The 25,797-nt window shown below is 43.7% G+C and overlaps 2 protein-coding genes across 2 annotated transcripts; both read right to left on the reverse strand.

Moving 5' to 3' along the window:
- Positions 1-214: 214 nt before the first annotated feature.
- On the reverse strand, positions 215-9,839 carry LOC142895976 (protein bicaudal D homolog 2-like). The gene is made up of 8 exons (XM_076037376.1): positions 9,326-9,839; positions 6,393-6,605; positions 5,011-5,163; positions 4,101-4,565; positions 2,437-3,438; positions 2,089-2,240; positions 1,441-1,672; positions 215-365 (listed from the first exon to the last, which is right to left on the reverse strand). The coding sequence occupies exons 1-8, from the start codon at positions 9,563-9,565 to the stop codon at positions 363-365; spliced, it is 2,460 nt and encodes an 819-aa protein (XP_075893491.1). The 5' UTR covers positions 9,566-9,839; the 3' UTR covers positions 215-362.
- Positions 9,840-10,609: 770 nt separating this feature from the next.
- On the reverse strand, positions 10,610-19,289 carry LOC142895953 (transketolase-like). The gene is made up of 14 exons (XM_076037330.1): positions 18,997-19,289; positions 17,698-17,815; positions 17,344-17,457; positions 17,152-17,249; positions 16,288-16,479; positions 16,003-16,121; positions 15,688-15,884; positions 15,421-15,585; positions 13,958-14,114; positions 13,422-13,552; positions 13,252-13,335; positions 12,905-12,998; positions 12,656-12,778; positions 10,610-11,752 (listed from the first exon to the last, which is right to left on the reverse strand). The coding sequence occupies exons 1-14, from the start codon at positions 19,101-19,103 to the stop codon at positions 11,565-11,567; spliced, it is 1,887 nt and encodes a 628-aa protein (XP_075893445.1). The 5' UTR covers positions 19,104-19,289; the 3' UTR covers positions 10,610-11,564.
- Between the last annotated feature and the right edge of the window lie 6,508 nt (positions 19,290-25,797).

Raw genomic sequence — 25,797 nt, forward strand, 5'->3', positions numbered from 1 at the left:
ATAATGCTAAGATTAGTTCTTTTAAGAGGGAACACTTAAGAGCAAGTCAATTAAAAGTGCTCAGTCAGGGTAACACAGGGAATGACCAACCAACAAAGCCCCATATTGATTCTTCCATCTCGTTGTGTAACAGTAGTGGTGTACGTTGCTGGAAGACTGAAAGACTGCAGTGGGGAGTTGAAGAGATTCATCTTTTTCTCTGCAGTCAAAAGCATTTTGAGTATGGCACTTTGAAAACAAATCCTTGGCACTCACTGTAAAAGAAAGTGTTTACAATAACATGATTTCAACGGTGATTAGGGATTGGAGGGACGAGGAGTGAATGCTGACGGATCTCCGTAAGGACACTTGGCATGACAGATTTACTGCAAATGGAGAGAGGGAAGAGAGAGGAAAATCACATTACATTGATTGGTTGCTGTGACGTTAATTTCCATGTTATCAGTGACAGAAAGATTATTGAAGCACAATTATCTGTATGTTGAGAAAATTTACATAAAAAAAACAATTGCTTTTTTTCCACTGCTGTTGAAACAGGTCTGCAGAAGAAGAAAGCACCTTTTTATAGGATGATGTTCAGAAGTATGTCATAGAGGCTACAGATTTATCTGGACCAGAAAAAGTATATTAATGATAAAACAACATTTGTATGGCAATGGACATCTTTTTGTGGCTATGCATGAGAAACGAGCTGACAGTAATGCCACAGACCACAAAGACTTCTTGGATGCGGATGCACAGCGCGGACTGATGGGAGAGAGTGGAACTGAAATAATTCAGGGCAGTGCTGAACAAGAGAGTAATATTGCTGGAGACGGATGCAGCAATAGAGCTGCATGTCATAAAACCTGCTGGAAAACCTGAATTATTGGAATGGATCGTTTCACGGTCCACGGGATGCTCCTACAACACGAGCACCATCACACATCCCAGAAAATTTCATAGGAAAAGGATATAAATATTATTACGAAAAATTATTCTCTTTACATGACTTCCATCAAGGGAACGGAGAATCAAGAAATGTGCCCATGCTGTGGAATAAAATGTTAATGGTGCTCAGGCCCATTGTAAAAGGAATGCAGCCTCAAGGCAGATGCCATCTAAAACTAATTAAGAAGAACATAGGCCTCACTACAATATAATGGTAACTAGTTATAAACCATGTAACATTATAATAACTTGCCCTTTTATAAAAACACCTATGGCCTCTGGATGACCTTAAAGCAGAAGGTCTTATATGGTCAAATATAAGCTGCAGCATCACGGAACTGAGAAAGATGGAACACAAAGCTGTAAATAACCACTAGAACTAAAATATAAACCCACAAGTTAATAAAAAACAAAAAAAAGTCAGAGAAAAAACTGCGACGCCAGGCAGACTCTCTCGAAACTGATACTTTGTGACTTGGGCCTGGTCCTGGAGTGACCCCTCGGACTTACATGATGACTCGACGAGGCTCCCTTGCCCTTTGCTCTGCCCTTTCCCGCCACCGCCGTGGCAGTGCTGCGCCGCATCTGCTCGTGGTCGAACTCCAGGTCCTCCAGGCGCTGCGTCAGGGCCAGTTTCTGCTGGATGGCCATGCGCAACAGAGAATTCAGGGTCTTCTTCTCATCCTCGGCCGCGGTCAGCTGCCTCTGCATGTCGTCCAGCTGGGTCACGTACTCGTCACACCTGGGAGGAAAAAAACGCGGGGGAGCACAAAGAAAAACAGTGCACGTTACTTCCAGCAGGTGGAGCACTGTGACAGCAGTGAGCTGTGGGGCCTGGGTATGTTTTCCACCCGTTCCCCAGATGGATTTCCAGATGGGAGGACAAGGTTTCTGAGCTGGCTCTCTCAAGTATTACATCAGACTCCTCCCAGAATGCCCTGCGACTTTTCAGAAAACGCATCCTGACACGCACAGAGAAGGCGCTCTATAAAAAACCAAACATTTTGAATTTTTTATATTTCTTTGTGAGGAGCAAGAAATATCAACTAGCGAGCAAAAAAAAACCCGGAAGAATCTAATTTAACAAAAACAGCACGGCAGACGCCGGGAATTTCTTTGGATGCGCCATTTGTGTCAGCAACCGTTAGGTAACCGTACCTTGTGGCAAACATGGCTCGAAGTGAGGAGAACGTAGCGGCGTCCTCTTTTAATGCCTTGAGCTCATTGCGGAGCTTCATCATGGTCTCCGTCACCATCCCCTTCTCGCTGTCGTACTTGCTCTTCAGGTTAGCGAGAGCGACCTCGGCCGTCTGGAGGGAAAGAGACACACAACGATCATTTCTCGCGCTCAATTCTATATTTATTATTGGTTGAAGTTTTTTTTCCTGCTATGCTTGTCAGCTTGTCAGCTGGAAGAACAATGAACATCCTTCCTCTGGGAAACAAACACAACAAAGCAGACGTGCAGACCCCCCGCTGAGGGTTGGAGGAGGGGAGTCGTCTGACCTGTTTGTTGGCCTTGAGCACCGCTCGGAGCGTGGCGATCTGCTCCCTCTTGGTGCTGAGCAGAGACTTGAGCTTGAGGATCTCCTCCATGCACGCCTCTTTGTCCTTGTCCGCCACGGTGCTCAGCTCCAGGTTGGCGAGCCGCTGCCGCGACAGCTCCGTGGTGCGGTCCACCGCCTGCTGCAGGTGGCGGATCTGGTCCCTGATGATGGCCACCAGGTTGTAGATGTTCATGGGCTCCGGCCGGTGCTCCAGGGCGGGAGCCTGACTCCCCGGGGCGCCGCCGGGGTCGGAATTCTTCGCTTCGGTTTCGGCAATCACTCCGTTGGTGAGGAGTATGGACTGCAGCTCCTTCCCTTCCTGCCCTCTTCTTATGATGGCCTTGCCTTGCTTGTAGTAGTCCAGCATGACGCGGTTGGGCGTCTCGTTGTTGCACATGCACACGTGGTTGTAGAGGTTGGCCAGCTCCTCGCTGAAGGAGATCAGCTCGTCCTGGGCCACGTTGAGGCTGCCCAGCGACTCCCCGGCGGTCTCGCTGACCAGACGCAGCTCCTTGGCCAGGCGGGACACTTCCACCTTGTCCGTCTGGCTGATTTTCTCCAGGGACGCCAACCTGGACCTCAGGTCGTGCACCTCGCTCTCCAGCCGCGAGCGCTCCTCCTCGTAGAGGCTGCGACACTTCTCGTACTTTGCCCTCAAAGACTTCAGCTCCTGCCTCAGCTCGCCGGCCTCGGACATGGCCACCGTGTACTTGCACTGCAAGATCTCCGGTCCGTTGATGTCCAGCTCGTAGTACTCGCCGTCGTCGTGGCTGTCCCGGTCCTTCTCGCTGTCCAGGGCCGACTGGCGCTCTTTGCTGGCCTGGAGTTTCCTCATGGCGCTCAGGTTCTCCGTCAGCCTGTTGACCGTTTCCTTCTGCTCCGACACCGTCCCGTAGGCCTGTTCCAAGTGCTTCTGGCTTTCCTGAAGAGAGTTGATCAGGGCTACTTTCTCTCGCTCCACCTGAATGATAAACAAAAACTTTCAGTAAGTATTTGCCAGAAATGTGTAAAAATAAACTTATTCAAGATTCTAGAACTTTATTCGTCACATGCTCATAGGATGTGCGGTAAAAAGAAAAAAAAATGTATATATATATGTATATATATATATATAATACTGTATATATATTTTTTTTATTTCAAATATGTATACATATATACATACATATGTGTACATATATATACATACTGTACATATACATATATATGTGTATACATATATATATGTGTATCTATATATGTGTGTGTGTAATATATGTGTGCGCACAAAAAAGAGCACACCATTCACAAAGCGTGTGGAGTCTTTCAATAATTAAAAGTGACTTTTAGTGACTTAAAGTTACTGAGAGTACGTACAGTGTGTAAGTGTGTAAGATGTTTTATGCGCTAGAGGGACAGTTTGGACTGGTTGGCTAGGGGCCGTGGTGAAGTCACTGTAATTGTTCATGGTTTTGATGGCTTATGGGAAGAAACTCCATTTCACAATCTCTGTCCATCTACTCATGATCATTAATAACATATTTACAAAGTAAGGGAGCTTTTACGGAATGACATTAAGTGGGAAAACAGTACAATAAAGGGTCTGAGTAATCAAAGAAATAAGATATTCATCAGAATAAATACCTGCATAAGCTGCTGTTTGAGTTTTTGGATCTCTGAGATGTTGAGCTCGCTCAGCAGGTCGTCCACCAGGCTCGGCGCCGGCTTGAACGCCCCGCCCCTCTTGCCCGCCGCCGTCCTGTTGTCCTCGTCGCCCTCGCACGCTTTCGCCAGGCCGTTCTCGAAGCCTCGGATGAGGTCGTCGTTGTCGGGCTCCGTGCCGGCGACAGAGTCGTCGTGGAGCTTCAGGTTGTCAATGGAGATGTTGAAAGAGCCGTTGTACACCGAGCCGCCGATGGTCATGTAGTGGGAGAGCTCTTTGCGCAGCGCTGCTTTCTGCTCGCGCTCCGTTTTGATGGTTTCCAGGGCCTCCGAGAGCTGCCGCTCAGCAATTTCTCTCAGGCGCACGGCCTCCTCCAGCTGGCTGTGGAGACACTGGGAGTCTTCCTCCAGTCGCCGGATCTCATGCTTCAGACCTTCAAATTCCACCTAGGCAGGTGATAATAAGATATAAGAGGAAGCCCATAGTTCCATCTGAGACTTGTGACAATGAATACACATACAGTGATAAGAGAAAACTTTACTATCTGCTATGACGCCATATTCACATGTTCTAAATAATGCAGGTCTTATTCAACAAAAAGACAAGTGACCAACATCAGAGTTTAAAATAAATACTCAACCTTTAATTAAATATGTGCTTTGACAAATTCATGCTTCTCATAAAACAACTCTGACTTAAAAAAAAATGTCATGACACGCAATTCACCCATTTAGTTATTTGAACATTGAACCTAGTGCTGCAGGTGAATGCCATGATATATGATGATGGGCAGCAGCTGATCACAAGGAAAAAGATAACAAGGGGTAAAATCCTCCGTGTTCACCTCTTGATTTGTGCCACATGTAACGTGTTCGACGCGGCTCATCTCACCTGACTTTGTTTGAGCGCAGACACTTGCTTTTGCATGGAGATGTTCTCCTCCTCCAGCTCGCTGTAGTCCTGCAGCACCCGGGCCTCTCGCACTTTGTACTCTCTGATGTCATTGCGCAGCTGACCACGCTGCAGCTCTGCCAGCTCTGAATTCTGAATGAGAGCAAAAAGGGACGGTTACACCATGAGAGACGCCACCGGTTGGCTGAGGGAAATCTTCCCCCCCGGTCTGCGCGGGGGAAGATTATCCTGGGGAGCGGCGTGGTCACTGCTGGTGAAATGAAGAGTGACGTGTCGGCCTGGTCCGCATACCACAGGGGTGAGAGACCCTGGAGGGACACTGCGGTGAGGGAAGGTTGGGGGCAAGATTCACTCACCGTTAGGTGCCAGCGACAGCCCCAGCCGAGGAGATTCTTTGTGCCACTCAACAGTGGACCATTACATCATCTTTCCTGTTGGTTTCGCAGCCCTCCCGGAGGTTCACATACCCCCCCCCCCCTCTTCCTCCCATCCCCACTGAGAGAAAAAACTTCAACTCTCTCTCAACTTGCCTGACTTCAAACTGCTGCTTTGATCTCCACGTCTCTGTCCAGACATCCAATTGCATCCTTTCCTCTATTACAGCTGTGCATTGCTTTACATCAGGGGTGGTCAAACTACGTCCTGGGGGCCATATGCGGCCTGTTAAACGTTCCAATCTGGCCCCTTAAGTCAAACTTGAAGAAATTATATTTATAGTCAGTAAGTAATGAAATAGCTGTAATTCCAAAAATTGTTTTTGGTGTTTTAAGAGTCATTTTAATCGAGAGCTGAATACCGTGGGGCTTCTACGACAGATATACTGTTGTAACACCTTTTGCTCATTATTTAATTGATATTAAAGCAACATGTTTTGTGCATGAAAACATGAAACCGGACCCCCTGTCAAAGTTTAGAGCTAATTATGGCCCACCAGTCAAAAAGCACATCTATTGGCTCTCATCTAAAAAATAATTAAATACACTGAGTGAGTGAACTTTTAACAGGTAGCAAGGAAGTAAAGGTTACAAGTGGGGATATACTGCCATTATATTGTTTCCCCAGTACATAACTTAGATTATGTATTGCATATTTTCAATGTGCCTGTTTTTATAGTGACTTGGCAATGCATGTAATGTAGGTTTCATTTATCCGTTGCAGGGTCTACAGATGTCATATAGCTATATCAGATTATAGCTAAATTATTGTGTATTCCATCACTTCTCATTTCTTCTTTTACGTCACAAAAACATTTTGTCCCTGCATTCTGACCATATGAGACTATCAGGTAGTTTGAGAGACTGTATATTTGTCACCTATATTTAGAGAAGGACTATAGTCAGAAGAGCATGTGGAAGAAGCACCTCTCTTAACTCCAGGGCAATTGAAGACAGCCGTTCATTTTCAGCTTGGATACTGGCGAAGGAGACTTTGGCTTGTCGCAGCTCGTTCTGCAGCTCCAGAACCTTCTGCTGGTACAGCGCCTCCTTACTGGCAGACTCCAGGATGAGTGATTCCTCCCTGCTTTCCCCATCCGCAGCCACCTTTTTGTGGGTTGAGTAAGCCTGTCCGAAGGCCTGGTGACAAACAACGGACAGGACAGCAAAAGCAAATTCATTTTTAATCGAGGGTGAAACGGTGACTTTCAGGGTCACACTTGTAAACACTTGCAAATGTGAGCACCGCCATTGCGGCATTGAATCAAGCACAACTCGGAAAAACCTGTGAAATAGAACAGAATGAGATAGAATGAACGTTATTGCGGTAACACAGTGTACAGCGAGATTTTGAGAATTCAATCTCTGTTCTGAGGTCTGCTAAAGATCTCCCTGCAGCTCAAGATCAAGACTGATGTGAGTCAGTTTGGCAGGTTCTGAATGGATAAATGGAAAGGACAATAGCTCTGTTTACATGGACACAAATAATCTGAATAAAGGCCCAATCAGATTAAAAATGCTTCACGTAAACACCTCAATCAGTGGATTCTGATCCAATCTGGCCCATTTGGAAAGAAATTTCATTCCGAAATGGCATCCATGTCCACACCCATTCGGATCCTATCTTCCTTGTTTGGGTAAAATTATCTCAACTGCACGTGTGTGCTATGTCAGCGCGACGCATTTCCGCCTTTGCGGCAGCCGGTCATTTTTCGGCAAGCAGGAAACATGGCGGCATGGAAGCAAAACTGGCCTATATTAAAAAAAACAAAACAAAACAAAACACTATTGATTTATTCTGATTAAACACTTGGTACAGCGTCCATGTAAACAGTGGGTTTGGAATTGACGATCAACCAAGGTTTAGATTGGATTGGAGAAATTTGCACATGTAAACATAGCTAGTGTTACCGAACGAGATTAGAAGGGAAATAAATACATTAATGGCTCATAGTACAAATAGGACTGATTTGTATTTTAACAAACTATTTTCAGGCTGTCCCAGAGACGTGGCGCCACTTGGCACCGTTAATCTAACGTGACTTTTTCCTGATCAATCCTTCTCAGCCTGACAAATTGGTATGTGTGACAGCGAGCAGCTAGCCGTAACGTGACACTACTTAATTTGTAGCATGAAGCACAGAGGGGGCTGGCGGACACTTCCCCTCCCTCCATCAGCCTCAGCCTCACTCATAAGAGTCATGAGATAGCAACTCAGCGAGCGCAACAGTGAGTCACCGAGTGACTGGACTGATTTTCCTTTTAAGTACGACACAGAACACTGATGGGAACGGCCTCACAGTTTACTATTCACAGCTCAAGAAGACCGTGTCCAGTCACCACATGTGTAATTTAGAGTAAACATGAATTAAGAAGCGCTTTTTGGTCTTTTGTTGTATTCATGTATTTGTCGTGTATAATGCGTCTTGATGGGAATATGCAAATGTGTTTGTGAGCCCAGTCGAAGAAGAATTTCCGTCACCATCTGGGACAGAAAGTATTCTATTCTATTCTATGGTGAATGCAAGTGAGAACTTTACTTTTCAAGATTTCCAGTTCCAACCATTCTCAGCCCTTTGTTTCTTTGTTTATTAACCTTGGACCATAGCCTCACACCATTAATAATCGAAATAACGGTACTTTAGAGCAGCTAAATAACAGCCGATGTATCCCTCCTCCCAGCAGAGGCTGGCTGTGGGTGCTGTCACCAACCCGGGAGAGGTCTCGACGCCCCTTTGTGACATCATACAGGGCCGATTTCCAGAACTTTACCACAAAGAAATGATTCAAAATATCATATTGTATTAGGAAAACATCATTTGCTATTTAACTAGCGTCATGGCCAATTACTCACTTAATGACAAATAGACAGATCCAGAAAATCAGTTTCTTTACGGGATGATAGAGTGACAGCAAGGAGACTCTGACTTGACTGAAAAAAGGGAAGACCCAACTTCCCTTCTGACTCACAGTGGGAAAAATCCCACAGATAAGAATAACATCATAACATCTCTTGACATTTATTTATTTATTTTTAAAATCTCATGGTTTAAAAGGCCTTTTAAGGCTTCACAGCTCTGAGATTGTGACAACCAAACTGAAAATGACTTCCTCAATGGCTGACGTTGTGTTTGTCTTAAAAGAGGGAACAAAATGAATTGAGTGATGATCCACGTGTGTGGGCATCATTGATGTAATGTGAGGTTTGATGACAGCGGTTCGGCCTTGTGTAAGCAATACTCTAATACGGAACCAGGCTGCTGACATGGCAGCAGAAATTTGTTGCCGCTGACAGACGACAACCCCATTGCAATGCAAAGCTTTTATCCAGAGTTACTGTTCCTACATATGACAAAACAAACGGGCGGGAAGGACAAATTTAATGAAAAAAAATATTTAAATGGGACATTTTTCTATTTTTTTTTTTTTTTTCTATTTTTCTGCAGCATGCTCACACAGAGAACACTGGCTGGCTGTAGACGTTGTTTTTGATGCTACAACTTTAAGTGCATTACAAACACAACGTTATGACAACAGTCGAAGTAGAAGTCAGTCTAGTAGAAGGTAGTCAACTTTTGCTCACAAACAACAACAAGCAAGCCAAACAGATTTTCTGTTGCCTGGCAAATCGATGGGTTTTTGGTACCATTCTATTCCATCAGACCTGTCCGGACTGGCTCTGGCAGATGCATTTGCATTTCAAAGAATGTGAGCCATGCAACGTGTGAAATACTACGGTTGTAAACATACGTGTGTCGTTTGATTGTGACTGATCGGCAGTTAAACAAACTTTCACAGTCAAGACTCCTCGACCTACATTTCCAAAATGATCTGGCTGCGTGGCTATGACCTCACGTTACCTCCTTCAGCTGATCCAGCTCGTGTCGAACCGTCTCGTATTCCGACTCCAACTCGTCGTATCGCTGCTTGAGTTGCTGCTTCTCCTCCAGCACCGCCAGTCCGTACTCCGCCGCCTGGATCTTCTCGTGGGTCGTTTCCCGAAGCTCCCGCGTCAGACGCTCGACCTCGACTCGGAGCCACTGTGGCCCGGCCTCGGTCACCAGCACCGCGTCGGCACATTCCTGTTCCTCCGTGGACATCTTGGCGAGTTAGCCACCGACTCCTAGCTGTAACGGGACCCAGCCCAGCCGCGTAGTACCACAGCAGAAAAACCACCAAGACCGTGGTTCACTGCCGTTTCAACTTGAACCGCATTGTCGGGACTTAGCTGCAGATGACTTGCCTCGGCTGTTTCTCTCCACGGACCTCGACAATGCTCAAGCCGGCCGATAGTTTTGTCATTCTCGGGGAGTTTCTTCAGCCTCTTGCTGAGGCTGACAGAGGAAACTTCCCCCCAGTAATGTTCATCGACGGAGAAAAGGCTTCCCCGTTAACGTCTTTCAAAGTGAGTAATTGTGACGGGAAATGTAGTTTCAAAGGTCGAGTCTGTGTCTTCGTGAAAACGTTCTTTCGACGTCATATTAACTTCGAGTACCAGGATGCATTGCGAGGTGTTGGATGGGCGTGCTTGCCGTGGCTCTTGCTAATGTAATACTGCCATCTTCAGGTTGAATTATACAATTACAACTATACCAAAGTGAGCGCATACATTTTTTAAATCACATTTATATGTCCATCACAAGCTACTAAAGCTTAAACGCTCAAGTTCATTTCTGAGTCAAACACATGTTGAAAACGTAGGAAAAGGCTCGTAATTACACTTTCCCAATTTCATTTAGAATTTAAATGAATTATTTGCTATTTTCTATGTCTAGTGTAATTAGGCTATTCTATTCTATTCTATTCTATTCTATTATTAGTCTGAATGTGCCATTTCTCTGAATTGCATTTTTTCCTTACAAATACAACTAGCTTTTATGTTTATACTGAATATTAATTTGGAAAATGCAAGAACTTGCATGTTTAAACTAAAGAAAATAAAAATAAGAATTGTTATACCTTTTACATCTAAATTCAAAACTAATATATCATATTTACGTCAACCATGACTGAGTTGTACTACAAGCCTAACTATTGTCATCGATGTTATAGTGTGAGTGTGTATCTGATATTTGAATTTCTGATATCTGATACTTAAAATGAATGAATAATAATAAATACATAAAAATCGATACACCTAAAAATCAAATGCAGCGGGTTTTTATTACATGAAAGTAAGGTACATAGAAAATTTCAAGTAACAAAAAATGTTTTGTTGCTGGGTTCACAAGTCAAATGCAACTTTACCTTTGTAGTCACATTCAGCCACATTCTCCATTTTCCAGCACTTGTGAGCCTCCATGCCTTCCCTTTACGCCAAGGTTTCTGATCGCACAGCAATGACTGTCACGTTGTGAATATGTTGTAGTTTTACAGTTATTACACACAAACCCTTGAGCCTGAGTGTGTGTGTTGATGTTTTTTTTTTTTTTTTTATGGAAACAGTGCTGAAGAGAAGAGACACTTTTGAAACCACAACAGTTGAAATAGTCTGAGGTGTGATGTGTGGATTTGAGTAACAGCTTTTTATGACTTTCTCTACATTTGATTTTTTTCTTTACTACAATCTACAGACAACAACTACTACCTTATTTCTTTCTTTTCCTGCTGTCATGACAAACACTTACTTTTAACCTTACCCCACCCACTTTTATGTTGCGTCACATCAATCAATATGAAAACATTTTCAGTGGTATCAGTTCATGAAAGAGCATTTTAAAAAAAACAAAAAACAAAGGAAAACACATACCCGTATTCATTATGAACATGTAAATGTGTCTCAGTTGGTGCAGTGGCTGTCCACCAAAAAACAAGTCATTTACTTTCAATACAGAAATATGGGTTAAGTGAGTGCGTTTCAATGTGTACCTTTTTTTGTGTGTGTGAGATGTGATGGATGCACGACAGGAAGGTAAACGTGAAACTACTCAAAGTGTACAGCACAAAAACCACAATACTTCAGTACATACTCGGGGAGGGCATTCACAGTGGGGGCGGGGGGGGGGGGGATATTGAAAGAACTGGGTGTCGTATCAATCAAGACATGTTTGAAACCTGCGCAACGCTGGACTGGCAGGCGGGGCGGGGCTCGGAAACAAGTTACTTTGCATTGGTGGAGCTGCTGAGCATCTTCCGAACGGCCTGGGCGATGGCGTCGCGGTCGATGCCGTAGATCTTGAGCAGCTCGTGAGGCTTGCCACTGCGAGGAATGTGGGAAACAGCCAGGCGGTGCAGGTTGAATCCAGACTCGTTGACCATGGCTGAGGACACTGCCTCCCCAAGGCCGCCTGTGGAAATGACCAAAAAAGGAGCTTTCAGCGTGGATCGCTAACATGGGAAGTGGTCCTGATGGTCTGACAAAGGTCTAATTAAAAACAATATTGAAATCTCAAACCTAAAAATAAATAAATAAATAAAATACACCTGCGGTTTATGCTGAGAACATGAAAACAAAATACTGGCCCTGAGATTGGACTGTTCCGTTTATTTGGTCTGATTATGGAGTTGGTTTCCATTAGCAAACATAATGCTATTTTTTTTTAATGCTAAATCCTGGACAGAGCCCAGAGGGGCATATAATGCCCTTTTTTTTTTTTTTTTTTTTTTTTTTTTTTTTTTTTAAAAAAGGAGTCTGAAAAGCTTTAGAATATTTGCCTCTGATGCTGACACAATTGCAAAAAGGGCCCTCCCTCAACCCCATATAAAATGAAATCGACGCCATGACATCTGGTCGGTTTCCCCCTAATATCTTTTGTCTAGTCAAGGCTGTGCCATTTGTTTCCACCAACAGGCAGAGGGCATGGCTGCCCATGTAATCTAGGTCACAGGGAGCCCCGTGGGCACATGCTTGGATAAGGAACTGTGACGGCACTCTTCCTCTCTGGCTCTCGCACTTATAAAACGCAGGGCGATGGCACTACCACACCATGAGGGGACGCAGTAGTCAGCCTCTCGGCGTCCAGTAAGCAAATGCTGCCACACTGCGTCTCTTCTGCCGGACCAATGAACAGATGCCACCACAGCGCAGCCGAGGACGCAGACCAATGACTGAGCTACACTGATGTTACGCTGAAAGGCCCGCCGCCACTGCTGCCGCTGCTGCTGCTGCTGCTGCTGCTGCGAGTGGTAGTCATGCAATATGCAGAAGCTGGACAGTGTTAAATGTTTTTTTTCCCCTTGTGGACTCCCACCTTCATAGTAATGATCTTCCACAGTGAGGATTCGCCCCCTGGTGGCACGCGTGTGGTCCACGATGGTCTTGACATCCAGTGGCTTGATGGTGAACGGGTCGATGACCCTGATGTAAATCCGCTCTGGAAATATATTTAGCTCAGATGAGAAATTTGGACTGTGCCGACCAACCGGGGGTGGTGGGGTGTACATTTCATCGATATTGTATTAGAAATGTATCTTTGAGGCGAGGAGGTCGCAACCTGTACCTTTCTTTAAATACTCAGCCGCCGCCAGAGCCTCATGCAAAGTCACCCCAGCAGCCACCACAGTCACCTGGTCATCTTTGTTCTGGTACACCACCTGGTATGGGGAAATGTATCAGAGTTTGTTTGAGGATGTGGTATTGATATGAAGAAGGTACCATCTTGCCTTTATAGCTGTGAGGTAAACACTCTATTTATGCATTTTAATCTGTCTTTTTTTCCCTCTTTGTTTTTTTTTTAATGCTTTTAAAATGTTTGAACTTTTATTCACGTAAAGCACATTGAGTTGCCCTTGTATGAAATGTGCTATATATATTAAAACAAAAAAACAAAAAACCAAAATGTCTCACCTTGGCTTGGCCAACATGAAAGTCCTCGTTGCTGTTGTAGATGATGGCACTTTCTTGGCGACTAGTCCGGATGTAGGTAACACCCTGTGTTCAAGGAAACAGGAAGATTAAGGATAAAAAAAAAAAATCCCAAATGTGAAGAGGAAGCCGCGGCGCTACACTTTACCCACCCGTGTGGATGCTGCCAGTTCCACAGCCTTCTCTGTGGACACACCATCGCTGGGATAGAAAACGGTGGCCGTTGGAAGGGACCTGAACATTGAAATGTCCTCCAGGCCCATCAGGGACGGACCTTCCTCCCCTGTAATACACTTACAATTATTTCTAGGCAATCAAAGACAATCATTTAAATTCCAAGCGCAGATCAGGTGAGCCGACGCATTCAGATCCATGCACATGCAGCCAGACCGGGTAAACAGTGTACTACCTGCGCTAACAGAGGGACACACGGTCCCCTGCTGACACCATCCAGGGCGCAGAGGTGGGTGGGGAGGAAAGGGGAGGACTGACAACTAGCTGTGAGGTCAAAGGGGGAGTTGTGAGGAAAACACATCATTATAAGGGAAAGAGAGGATCACAACCACCACAGAAGGTTCACCGGAGAACAAGGGGAAAAGAAGGAGGGTGGAAGTGGTGAAGGAGCGGGTCAGTGAGGTCTGTGAGAGGGGGGCGTGTTCTGAGTTCTGGCTGACGGCAGCAGACTGACCAGTGGACAGGCCGCAGTGGGAGCCGCACAGGTTGATGTTGCTTTCCGAGATGGCGGCGGTGCGGAGCTGGTCGTAGGCACGGGTGAAGAAGGATGCCAGAGTGCTGGCGAACACAACGTTCCTGTCGCGGGCCGCACATCCCATGGCAACGCTGACCTACAGAGGAAACACGCACTTTTTTATTACTATTATTCATGCATTCGTTTGAATTTCAAGTACTCCGTCTCAAAGGTTGTATACTAATGACACAAAGCATAGATTTAAAAAAAAGATGCTTCTAGTTAGACCACAGTTGATATAGTTCAAATTATGTGATTGGATATCAAAACAATAAGTCATAATGTGAGAATCACTAAAAGTCTTGTTCACCACAACAGAGGGTTCAATGTATTACTCTGTCTTCATTGCACTTATACGCCATTTGTAATTATGACTTTTATTCTTGCATTATTCACTTCTTTCCTCATCATTTTGACCTAAGATTCCAAACTGGCATTTTTTTCGTGATTAAATACTGTAATTATCTTTAAAAAAAAAAAAAGATCAGTTAATTTTAATTTATATCGTTTCATAATGTCTGAAGCTAAGAAATAGCATTCAGCAGTATACCTTCTATGTCTTTATCTTTTCTCTTCTGCTATGGCTAATCCTAAATTAATAATTTGTAAATAAAGACCTATTTTACAATTAATGCATACATAAGGATTTAGTAAAAAAGGTATTCCATTTATCAAATTACTACTTTAAATGCTTCACTTTTCAAATGAGGTATTTTACATATTGACACTTACAAATAAAGAAAATCCATCAGTTTTAGCAAATCTGTTTTTAACTTGACTAAAACCACAATTCATGTATTTCTATAAACCACAAAGTGTCGCCATTCAACTTTTGACTTTCTCCCATGCATTCTGCCAGATGGTCCCACCCCCTGCACTGATTAATATTTTACCTCTGAATACACTTGTCACAGCAGTTTACCATCACATGCATGCATGACCTACATTGCGCTTAGCTGCTGCTGGAGCTACAAGAGCATAACATTTTTTTGTCTGATCACCTCGCTTCAAATTATTGATTTGAGGTCAGAGATGCTCAAAGCAAGATTAATGATAATTCTATTAAACTGATGTACATCCACATTGGGCAGAGCAGGTTGCTTCTTTGCCAATGCTGACAGTGAGTGTAGATGCTCTTATATAATCAAATGAAAGGCTTTGATATGTTTGCCTGTGCACAGTGTAATCAGAGTTGAGTGAATATAAACCAAGGTAGATCAACACATTCACGTGGAAGAGGGATTTCTCCCCCTTTTACCACTCAATGTAATGAGGAAATAAGAACAATTACACAATTTGATCATGCAAAAACACATTTTTCTCCGTATGTTTTCTGACATCCAATTGTATTCCTTTATTTGTGAGGGAGATCATGATGACTGGCATATTTAAAGGCATCCTACCATGTTTTGCTGGGCAATGTAGCACTCCACAAAGCGGTTGGGATGCTCGTTCTTGAAGATCTCTGAGTAGGTGAGGTTGTTGGTGTCCCCATCGACGGCCACAACGCGCTCATTGTAGCGGCCCAACTTTGCCAGCGCCATGCCGTACGCCTTCCTCGTGGTCATCTGTGAAGAACGACAGGCCAGGTTGACTCGAGCTGGTTCTTTTCTGTTCACTATTGCGACTTTGTTCAGCGCTGGGGAGACAGAGCGGGGATGGCGGCAAACCTTTTCTCCAGGCTTGTAGCTGGGTGCGCTGGGCATCCTGATGTTCCTCAGGCTCACCGGCGGAGCGTCCTCCACGGGAGCAGCCGGGTAGAGGTGCTTGCTGCTGTTCATGACGCGGCTCTGCAGGTCTTTTATAACCATCTCGGCCATGTCCTTGGGCAGAGTCTTGCCGTGCCACCCCAGCTTATCCTCCGCAGCTGCAGGCACAGAGAAACGCATACTCACTTTTGTTGCAACGGAAAGGCCGCTGCCATATGCTGTCATACATAACACCTGCATCGGAGTGGGAGTGGTGCACTTTTGCTGATAGAATACCTGGAATGCCTTTCCCCTTGATGGTTTTGGCAATGATGGCGGTGGGCTGATGGCGTGCGTGGCTCAGAGCCTTGCAGAGCTCCTCCACGCTGTGTCCATCCACAATGATAGCGTGCCAGCTACACGCAACAGACACACACAGACACACACACACACACACACATCAAATCATGCATATTACATTAAGCATCGTATGTGAGCAGTTCCTTTTCAAAATGTCTTCCGACAAGAGTCAACTACTGATTACGTTGTTTTTTGTTTTTTTTTAGTTTTTCACTTGCATACCCAAAAGCTTCGCAGCGTTTCTGATATTTCTCCACGTAGTGCTGCAGGGGCACGGAATCCGTTTGGCCCAGACGGTTGATGTCCATGATGGCCACCAGGTTGTCGAGCTGGTAGTAGGAGGCGAAGGACATGGCCTCCCAGACCGAGCCCTCCGACATCTCACCATCCCCCAGCAGGCAGAAGACACGGTAGCTGAGGTGGAGGAGAGAGCGAGGCGAGGGTGAGGCGTTGTCTTGATGAAACGCTCCCTGACACTTTTCCAGTACGACTGATTAACTGGCTGCGACGTGACGATGAAAGACTCCTGAGGCAATTCTAGGTGTGACTGCTGAGTTCCACACCTGCCTTAATAGTACCTGCCCATACGAGAACACATCTATATATGCATATATACATGGCTGTATATATATATATATGTATATGTATATGAATATATATATATTTTTTTCAAATCTGTTTTTTTTTTCTGTATTTTCTGTATTAAAGTAGTTCTGTATTAAATATATATATACATTTTGCAAAAATAATTTTGTTTTATTTCTGGTTTTCTATTGATCTGTTAATAGCACATCATTCATCCTAATCAAATTTAAACATTCAGTGATTTGAAATTTGAGCACTAGCTTATAGTTCAAAGCCCTACATTAAATAAAACTCGACCTGGAGTTGAATTTGCTTAGATGGTAAAAATAACTGAGATGTGACTGCTGGCTCCTGTGGTTATTAGAGCAGAAGAATCGTAAGAGCATGTAGCTGCAGCGCACGCCCACGAAACACTCAAAAAGCAGCGTGGTGTGGAAGGATACGCGAAAACCCAAGAGGCGGTTGTTACTTGCATGTGTGTGTACACGTCTCGGGGATTACCTGGCCTTGTCAAAGTATTTCCCAGTGTAAGCCATCCCACAGGCCACGCCGAGACCCTGTCCCAGAGATCCAGTGGCCAGATCCACAAAGTGCTGCTTCTGCGAATGCACAAATACACATCGATACAGACACACATTAAGCGTTTGGATTTGGCTGTTTGTGCTCCATTAGTGTGACATGTGTGACGCTCACGGGTGTGGGGTGTCCCTCCATGGAGGAGTCCACGTGGCACAAGCTGAACAGCTCACTTTCCTTCAGGAAACCTGCCTCAACCCACATGGAGTACAGAGCCGGGGCAGCGTGACCCTGCAAAAAAAAATGGGTCACAAATTGAGAAAATTGAGGCAATCTGTTACCATTTCAATAGAAAATATGAAAATGAATTCTTAGGTGCATATAAATTGCAGAATAATGCATATGTATACGTGTGTGTGTACGCATATATAGATGTACATATAAATATACTGTATATACATATATTCATACATACATACATATATGCGCATATATACATGTATATACATGTGTGTGTTTTACTCCTGTCACCTTGGACATGATGAAGCGGTCGTTGTTGAAGTTCCGTGGGTCGTCGTAGCGGTACTTCATGGTGTGGAAATAAAGCACGGACATGATCTCCGCCACGCTGCAGCATGATGTCGGGTGTCTGCATAGCCGGAGGAAATGGCACACGTGTGCACAGGAGTGTAAGACACCGAGACACAGGCGACTGCCATTTCAGCCATTTTTTTTTTTTTCAAGGAAATATTTTTTGTGGATGAAATTGCTGTACTTTTTTGATTCACATGAGAGCGCAACATTTTGATTATATAAACTATGTCACTGTTGCGTAACCAGCTGTGAATATAAGCCAAGAGGCCATGTTACACTGCCATCTGGATTTAAATGTAAAAATGTCCAATAACGGCCTCCACAGAGTGCGATAAAGAAATATCTTTTCAAGGTCACAGAATTAAACAGATGTGACTTATTTTTCAGCTGTAATTAAAAGGACAAAATGAAATCAAGCCATTAACTAAACTCACACATTTTGGAACTGTAATTATGTAAAAGCAGCAGAAGAGCCTAAGCCATCTCCACATTTAATGAATGAAAGTTCACATGCTTGCATGGCTGTGGTGAGCCAGTGAAACCTCGCCCTGCGTCCTTCAGAGCGCTCGCTCTCTTTGTGGCTGCTGCGTCGCGGACGCAGACATTTTGTCTCATTCCCAAAACTGCGACAATATTCATCCAACCAATCTAACAAATCTAATAAATCTGATTTGCCAAAAATGAGAGACAACTTGTTCACAGCATTTTAAATATAAAAGGAAGATAATATGAGAAGTATAAATAATTACAGTATAAATAATTCAACTTTTGTTGGCTGCTGTGATACACAGCTGCAAATATGGCCTGCACTCAAAATGAGAAAAAAAAGGGCTCACAAAAATGTTTAATATGCCGGATATCTTATAAAAATAAATAATAATGTGAATAATAATGATAACCAAATGCATTGTCCAATATTAATCATTTTAAATGATCAACTTAAATAAATCATTTATTCTATAAATTGTGCCGATGATGTTCTAATCATTCTGTCTCCAGATGAGGAGAGGAGAACAAAGGAGGACACGTTGTTCTTTGGCCTTTCACTCGCTTCCTTGTCTATGCATGGATGCATGCATGCACGCATCAAAGGCTGCTAAGTCTTTCAAGTCTTTTTTTTAAATAAATGAAAATGAAAATTGCATTACTATGTTGGACAACCTGCCTTTTCAATGATTTTCTGTGTGAATTTCTATATTATTTCAACTCTGGGATCACGTCCGAGGTGCGACTCACCCGCTGCCTGCCGCAGTTGTCGCCTTGATGCAGTGGATTCGGAGGCGGTTGGCGATGTTCCTCAGGGCCAGCACTGTCTGCTGGTCAGGTTTGTGGTAATCCTCCATGAAGGCAAAGTGTAAAGTTTCTCCACACCAGAAAAAATGGTCCAAACTTGGACTTGGTGTTGTGTGTATGTGTGTAAGTATGTATGTGTGTCAGGAGGAGGGATGCCAGAGAGCAGCACCTACGTGTGTGGGTGAGTGCGTGTGAGCGAGGGATGGAGGTGGAGAGAAAGAGAGAGAGGGAATGGAGGAGAGGTCAGATATATCTCATGTGGCATGCAGTCACATAGATGCACAGGGATACACAAGCACGCACACACACACACACACACACACACACACACACACACACACACACACACTTACACAGACGGGGCGGGGGGGCGAGACTCAGTGACGCGAACTGGGTGTTGCTGCTAAAATCCATTAGAACCCATTTCATTGGTTACTCTGGCTAGGATGGTAGAAGAGTATTAAAGGAGTGTGTGTGTGTGTGTGTGTGTGTGTGTGTGTGTGTGTGTGTGTGTGTGTGTGTGTGTGTGTGTGTGTGCGTCGAGGGTGGGGGTTGAAACATCTCATCCGGATTCACTTTGGCTTTTCTGTCAAAACCAATCACTCATGGCCTGTTAGCTGACTGTTCTTTGTCATCGACTCGTAACCAAACAATCAACCCGTGTAGAAACCTTTGTCGGAAATTTAAGGCAACCAAAATAAAAGGTGTGATTTTTTTTAAAAAAAGAGAGATAACTTGACTAAACAATTAAAAAAAAAAAAAAAATCAATAAAATTAAAATATTCTTTGTTTTCTTGTCAACACCTCAAACAATAAGTGAAAAATATTATTCCTCAGAAATCAATTTCAAAGAAAACAATGCATTCAGAAAGAAAGAAGGAAAGAGAAACTAAGGGTGTAATCACAAGTTACAAAGACCTCTGCCGTGCGGTCCTTGCCAATGGTTCCTTGTGATGTTACTTTGATCAACTTTTCGTCTCTTTGTCACAATACACCAAAGGTTTTTGTATTTGTGTCTTACTTTTTGTAAAGCAAGAGAAAAATGGAATATGCCAAGAAGATTTTTTTAAAAATCCTTTACACGTTTTTTACAAAACGGTTTTAAGGTATGCATCAGCGCTTTACTAATTTATTAAATGCAGCATATCATGCACATGTGCACTTATACATGTTACAGAAACGGTGAGTAAACAAATGTTATAATAGAGGGATAATAACAAGCTTTTGAACAGATACATACTCCTGAAGGGACAATGCAACGCCCAATTTATTATCGTCAAACCTTTTACTGAGACAATGTTATCCTTGTATTTACACTTTAGTTTAAATCTTCAAATAAAAATAATAATATAAATCAAAAATAAAATTAGATTGAAAGTGTTTTACATGCTGCAAGTTGGTAAATTCTAATACTACTAATGAAAATATAGTGATAATTATAATAAGAGCAATAATAAAGCAAACAATGTATTTCTTTATCTATTCATTTATCTATCTTTGTCTTCATGAGCGCTAGATTTGCAGCCTCAGCAAAAATATGCCGCATGATAATCAGAGTCGGCCTGCCCTCTAGAGGATAATCTATGTTGATGCATTCAACTAGTTTTCAGTGGCCGTCATCTGAAGCTTGCAGTCTAGAGGAATTCATTTGTAAGTGACATCAGCGATGTTTCCATGTGGAACACTTGAAATATCTTTTGTGCATATCCAATGAAAATCAAAGTAGATGTTTTTGCATCGTGCAAGAGTAGATTGTAAAAACACATCCACGCGCACATACACTCCTTTTTCAGTGATTTTCATGTTAAAGCCTGATGCTGCTATTGGTGATTTTTTATTTTTTTTTAAATATCAATACATACTCAGCACCCCATAATGACAAAGTTAAAATAGATTTTTTTTTGTGTGCATTTTTTTTAAAAAGAGGAACAACGAAAAAAAGTTGACATAAGTATTCTTTTTCTCAACAATTATTACATTTTCAATCGAAAAATACATCACTGTGTGGCAGGAACATTAGTTGTTTTTCTTAGCTCCATTTTATGTGGCCTACTATCAGAGGTCACCGGTATTCTTTACATTCAACACTAGAGGGCACTGTCTCTCCATAAACGTCGAGTGGCACCTTCCTAAAAGTGTACATTTACAGGATAGTTACATCCAATTTGTCATGTAATGACAAAAAAAAAGCCAAACTTTTGCATATTTGTTCTGCAAATAATGCAATATGTTTGTAAATGCTATTTTTCGAAATTAATTTTTATACCCTGTTGAAAATGAACCCAAACTGAGGACAGGTGTGAGGTTGTGATGACTCTAACACAGGATGACAACAAATACAAGCATCAGGTGAACTTATGGGGACATGACACATGCTCCCTGAGTGTCATTGCCATGGATCATCATCCCCCCCGTCCCTCTGCTCCTCTCCAGCCATGTGATCATCTCTGTGGATGGATTCCTGCCCTTTGCTGTAAATGGGAGGTCACGTTCCAGCACCTCTGTGCTTGCAGCTGTGATGATGCCATCCCTCAAAAAAAAAAAGAAAAAAGAAAAAAGACCCCACGCTGCTCTCCTGGTTCCACCGACATTGTCCTTCTCCCAGTTTCCAGCAACTCCTCTGGGCTCCTGGGTCCTGTCAGAAAAGCTTTTCTTCACACAGCCCCACAGGTGCCAGCCAATAGGGGGCCTGTGAAGCAGATGCCACGTGATGGTCTGCAGCCAATCTCAGACACCCTCAACTGCTCACTTCCTGGAGGGAAAGTACATTCACAGAGCATGGATGTTTCTATTTTTAATCTCTTCTGCTGGGAAAAAAAAGAGGAAAGCAAAGCGGCCACTTTTGCAACAGTGCCTTAATATAACACGGAGCGTGTGTGTGACTCTCTCAGCACAATGCAGGGATCAGGTAAACAAAAAACACGGTCAGCATCAACACGTTTATGCGGCTTTCGCATGCGGCGCAAATCGGCAAAGGCACGCACAGCGGGCCTGCAACGAGTGCACATGCAGCCGTGCACGCTGCCATGTGCACATATGCACGCCGACCCAGGAATATTCTCATTTGCATAGATTCCTGCACACATGCATGAATCTTGGTGGAACGCTTTAATGCCAGTCACTCCTTCAGGCTTGAGCCTCTTCCGCTTTGCTCTTATCACTCCATTTCCTTAAATTGCTCTGCAGTCACCCCGATGACACGGCGCCTGCCCTTCTGAGAGCTGTCTGTCACCTTTAGGCTGCACTCTCTGAATCACGGGACAAAATGAGGACTTATAATTAAGGTACGAACGACGCGGGTCCAACAGACGCTCGTAGTTGGACTGAGAGTGAAGGCGTGGAAGCAAAAACATGTGGATGGGCCTTTAAATGATCAAAGAGACAGAATGCAGCTTGTAAAGACTGAAATAATCATGCGAAAATAATGGCACCATTTAAAAAATGGGGCCAAAGGAAGATTCAGATATGTCGCTTCCGACAAGCAGAGAATGAGAGAGAAAGAGAGAGAGGAAGAGGAGGAAAAGAAGAGAGAGCAGGATTGTGAGAGGAGACCAGAGTGTGCAGGCAGGGGTTAAGGCTGAGCGTGTGTTGAGGGCTCAGCAGTGAAGTTGACGATGCGCTGGGAGAACAGCTGCGCTGCAGGGCTTTCAGGCTCCATCACTACTGCTCTCCTTCAAGCAGCAGCTCGAACGACGCACGCACGCACACACGCACGCGCCCCGTGCAACACACACAGAAGCACGTGCGCGGCACTCATAAACATGCAACAGCGAAGAAGAAAAAAAGAAATCAGTGATTGTTGCATCAGCGCTCTTGCTTCTGCGCGCCTCTGATCAGGTTTTGCATGCCTGGCCGGGCAGAGAAATCGGACAAAATCAGAGTCTCACATGGTAATGGTCAACCTTGCTGCTTGCACGGTTGTATTAAAGCCTTTATGGAAACAGTCGGATGAGAAATCGTGAAAAAAGAAAAAAAAACTCTGAAGCCAGCGTGATGACTCATTTTCAATGCGCTGCTGCATGTTGGGAGAATTTGGTGGAAGAGAGCAGAGACAGAGGCAGATGAAATCGGAGGAGGGGGCAGACTGACGTACTGAGCCAAATGGCATCGTTGGTCCCCAAGGGCCACTGCACCCACTGTTTTTACTCTAATTTGAGTCAAATGAATTTCCCATTGTAGACTGTGTTTAAATGCAAGCAGGGGCTGTTTAAACGCAGCCTGACAAAGTATAAAACCTTGAACACTCATTCGTATCAGCTCTGAAACAGGTCGCTGTTATTTCCACCGTCCCTACCTAGCGCCACGCCGCATTTGTACTAGAAGGGCTGCGAGTGCAGAGTAAAATGGGTCAAGAACAAGCAAAGATTAAAATAAATAAATAACATTAGTATGGCTGAGGTTGGACGACTGCGGATGAGTGGGGCATAAAGACCTGAGACGAGGAGAAGAGAAAGCTTGGTTACCCGCAAAGTGACAACGCTGCCAGCAGCCTTCAGCGGTGTTTATTTTCCTGTATTCAACGTTCAGTTTCCCACCACCCTTAATGCTCAAACTGTTTCTCAGCCAAAGCCAATGGCAATAAAGCTGAAGAATGTCACTGCAGTGACAGGTGACACATAAGTAGCGAGTTAGATTAAAAATATGAATCATGTTATTAAGGTGAGGTGACGAGGGGCAGTCTCAGTTCTTCCGTGCTTGTCGATGCTTTATGGATAATCATAACTATGGAAAATGCATTTTTCCCCCACTCTTTTTTCCATCATCAGTCAGTGTTGAATGCTCCGCTCTGCGCATGCGTGCATGCACGCACACGTGCACGCACACACATGCATCATTCACAGGTGAATAATAAAAGACACCTCCAGAAACCGCTATCCTGGACAGACAGGTAAGTTGATACGCCCTTGTTGCCGCCTCCTTTCTCAGTCTTTCTCCACTCCTCCACCCTAAGCTGCAGCAGTCACTCACTAGCCAGTCAGTCAGCCAGTGAATAAAGATGAGTGTGTTCTCCTCTACGTTAGCCACTGTTACGTGTGGATAATACAGAGGCTTCGGCACAGGTGTCCCGCAAAGGTAAGATTTTCACCCCTTATACTCCTTTATCTCTTATTATTTATCTTATATCTGTATTTATTCAATGTTATACTTTGAGGGACTAAGTAAAATTGTGCTGAAAAATCAAAAGAATTGAAATGAAAATTAAGCATGCAACAAACAGATAATTACACAAAATTAGATTTTTATGTAACTCTATTTTTTTAGAATTGATTTTTTGATGATAAAATATCCCAGAGTGTGCTCAAGAAAGCCCGCTGTAACAGGAGAGATGTACACATTTTAGAACAGCATCACCCGAGGTGGTGTTAACTTACTTTCGATCGTGAACAGGAGCATGGGGTCCAATGAGAAATGTAGTTCGAACTGTAGCGATGTGAGAGCTGGGAGTGCATTGCCAGAGGAAAGTGCAATTGGACCATTTTTCACACCAGTCGCACTTTCAACAAATTACCTGAAGATGTGGGTGATAGGAGTTGGATACTTGTTTGTTTATTACAACAGTCGTCTTGGCTGGAAAAAACGCAGGCATTTCCAACAACACTGATCAAGGCTCATTACGATTGTCTCTAAACGATGCTGCCCTTACTCCTGTTGTCAAGGCAATGACACACTGAGAACAGGTTGAGTGTACTAAATTGTTGATTGGACCTGGACCTGCAATTGCTCCTGGATCCCTCTCAGTGGGTGGAAGCGTTAGCAGTGAGTCAACAGCAATAAGAGGAGCATCCAGACCTTGATTAGTCTTAATGGAAACACCTGTGTTAGCGTAAGCGTTTCTGGCTATGCTATAAAATAAAGGTTTCCAGTCAAAGAGTCAACGGTACCACAAGAGTCAATAGTAATTAATGTTAGAAACCAGAATTGTTCAAGGTTCAGAGAGAGTATTCTACACACAAGTTCACACACAAGTTCAGGCTGATCAGCTATGTGCGAACTAGCGCCTGCAACATTTAGCTTAATAGCTAAGTGCTAACTAAACTAAATGACTTGTTAAGTGGCTGTTGAGAGTAGCAGCAGTAATGGTAGTAGTTGTCGTGGTACACAGTAGTAGTAGTAGTAGTAATAGGAGTAGTTGAGAGTAGAAGCAGTAATGGTAGTAGTTGTCGTGGTACACAGTAGTAGTCGTCGTAGTTGTTGTAGTAGGAGATGAGGTGAAGCAGTGGCCATTGCAGTGGCCATTGCAGTATGAACATAAAGTTAATTTTAATGTATTAATCAGAGTGACAACTGCAGTGTCTTCCACTTCTCATAAGGACCAAGGCTAGTCTTAGTAGTCTCGAAAAAATTCTCAGTTTTATTATTTGGATGAGTATCATAAAAAAGATATTGTTTGAGCTGTATTAACTGTACATCTAAAAGGAAATTTATTGTCTCATAGTTTACACTTGGCTTGGTATATTCAACAACTGCCTGGACAGACCCAACTACCATCACTTATTACATTACTAAAATTCCATGTAGTCGGCCATCTCTCAGATGGAGGGAGACCTACAGGAAGTCAATTTGACAACCGCTTGCAAACTACAGATTAAAAATCATTAAGTATCCTAAGTGCGTCTGTCCTGTACACCAAATACAAATCCATACCATGGACAACCGGACAAAGCATGTGCTGTGTCGGCCTGTTTAAACAGCTCAACAGAACACACACACACACACACGCGCGCGCGCGCGCGCGCGCGCGCA

Source organism: Nelusetta ayraudi, unplaced genomic scaffold (genome assembly GCF_046127955.1).
Source record: "Nelusetta ayraudi isolate G7.1 ecotype Tasmania unplaced genomic scaffold, CSIRO-AGI_Nayr_v1 ptg000050l, whole genome shotgun sequence".
Taxonomy (NCBI): Eukaryota; Metazoa; Chordata; class Actinopteri; order Tetraodontiformes; family Monacanthidae; genus Nelusetta; species Nelusetta ayraudi.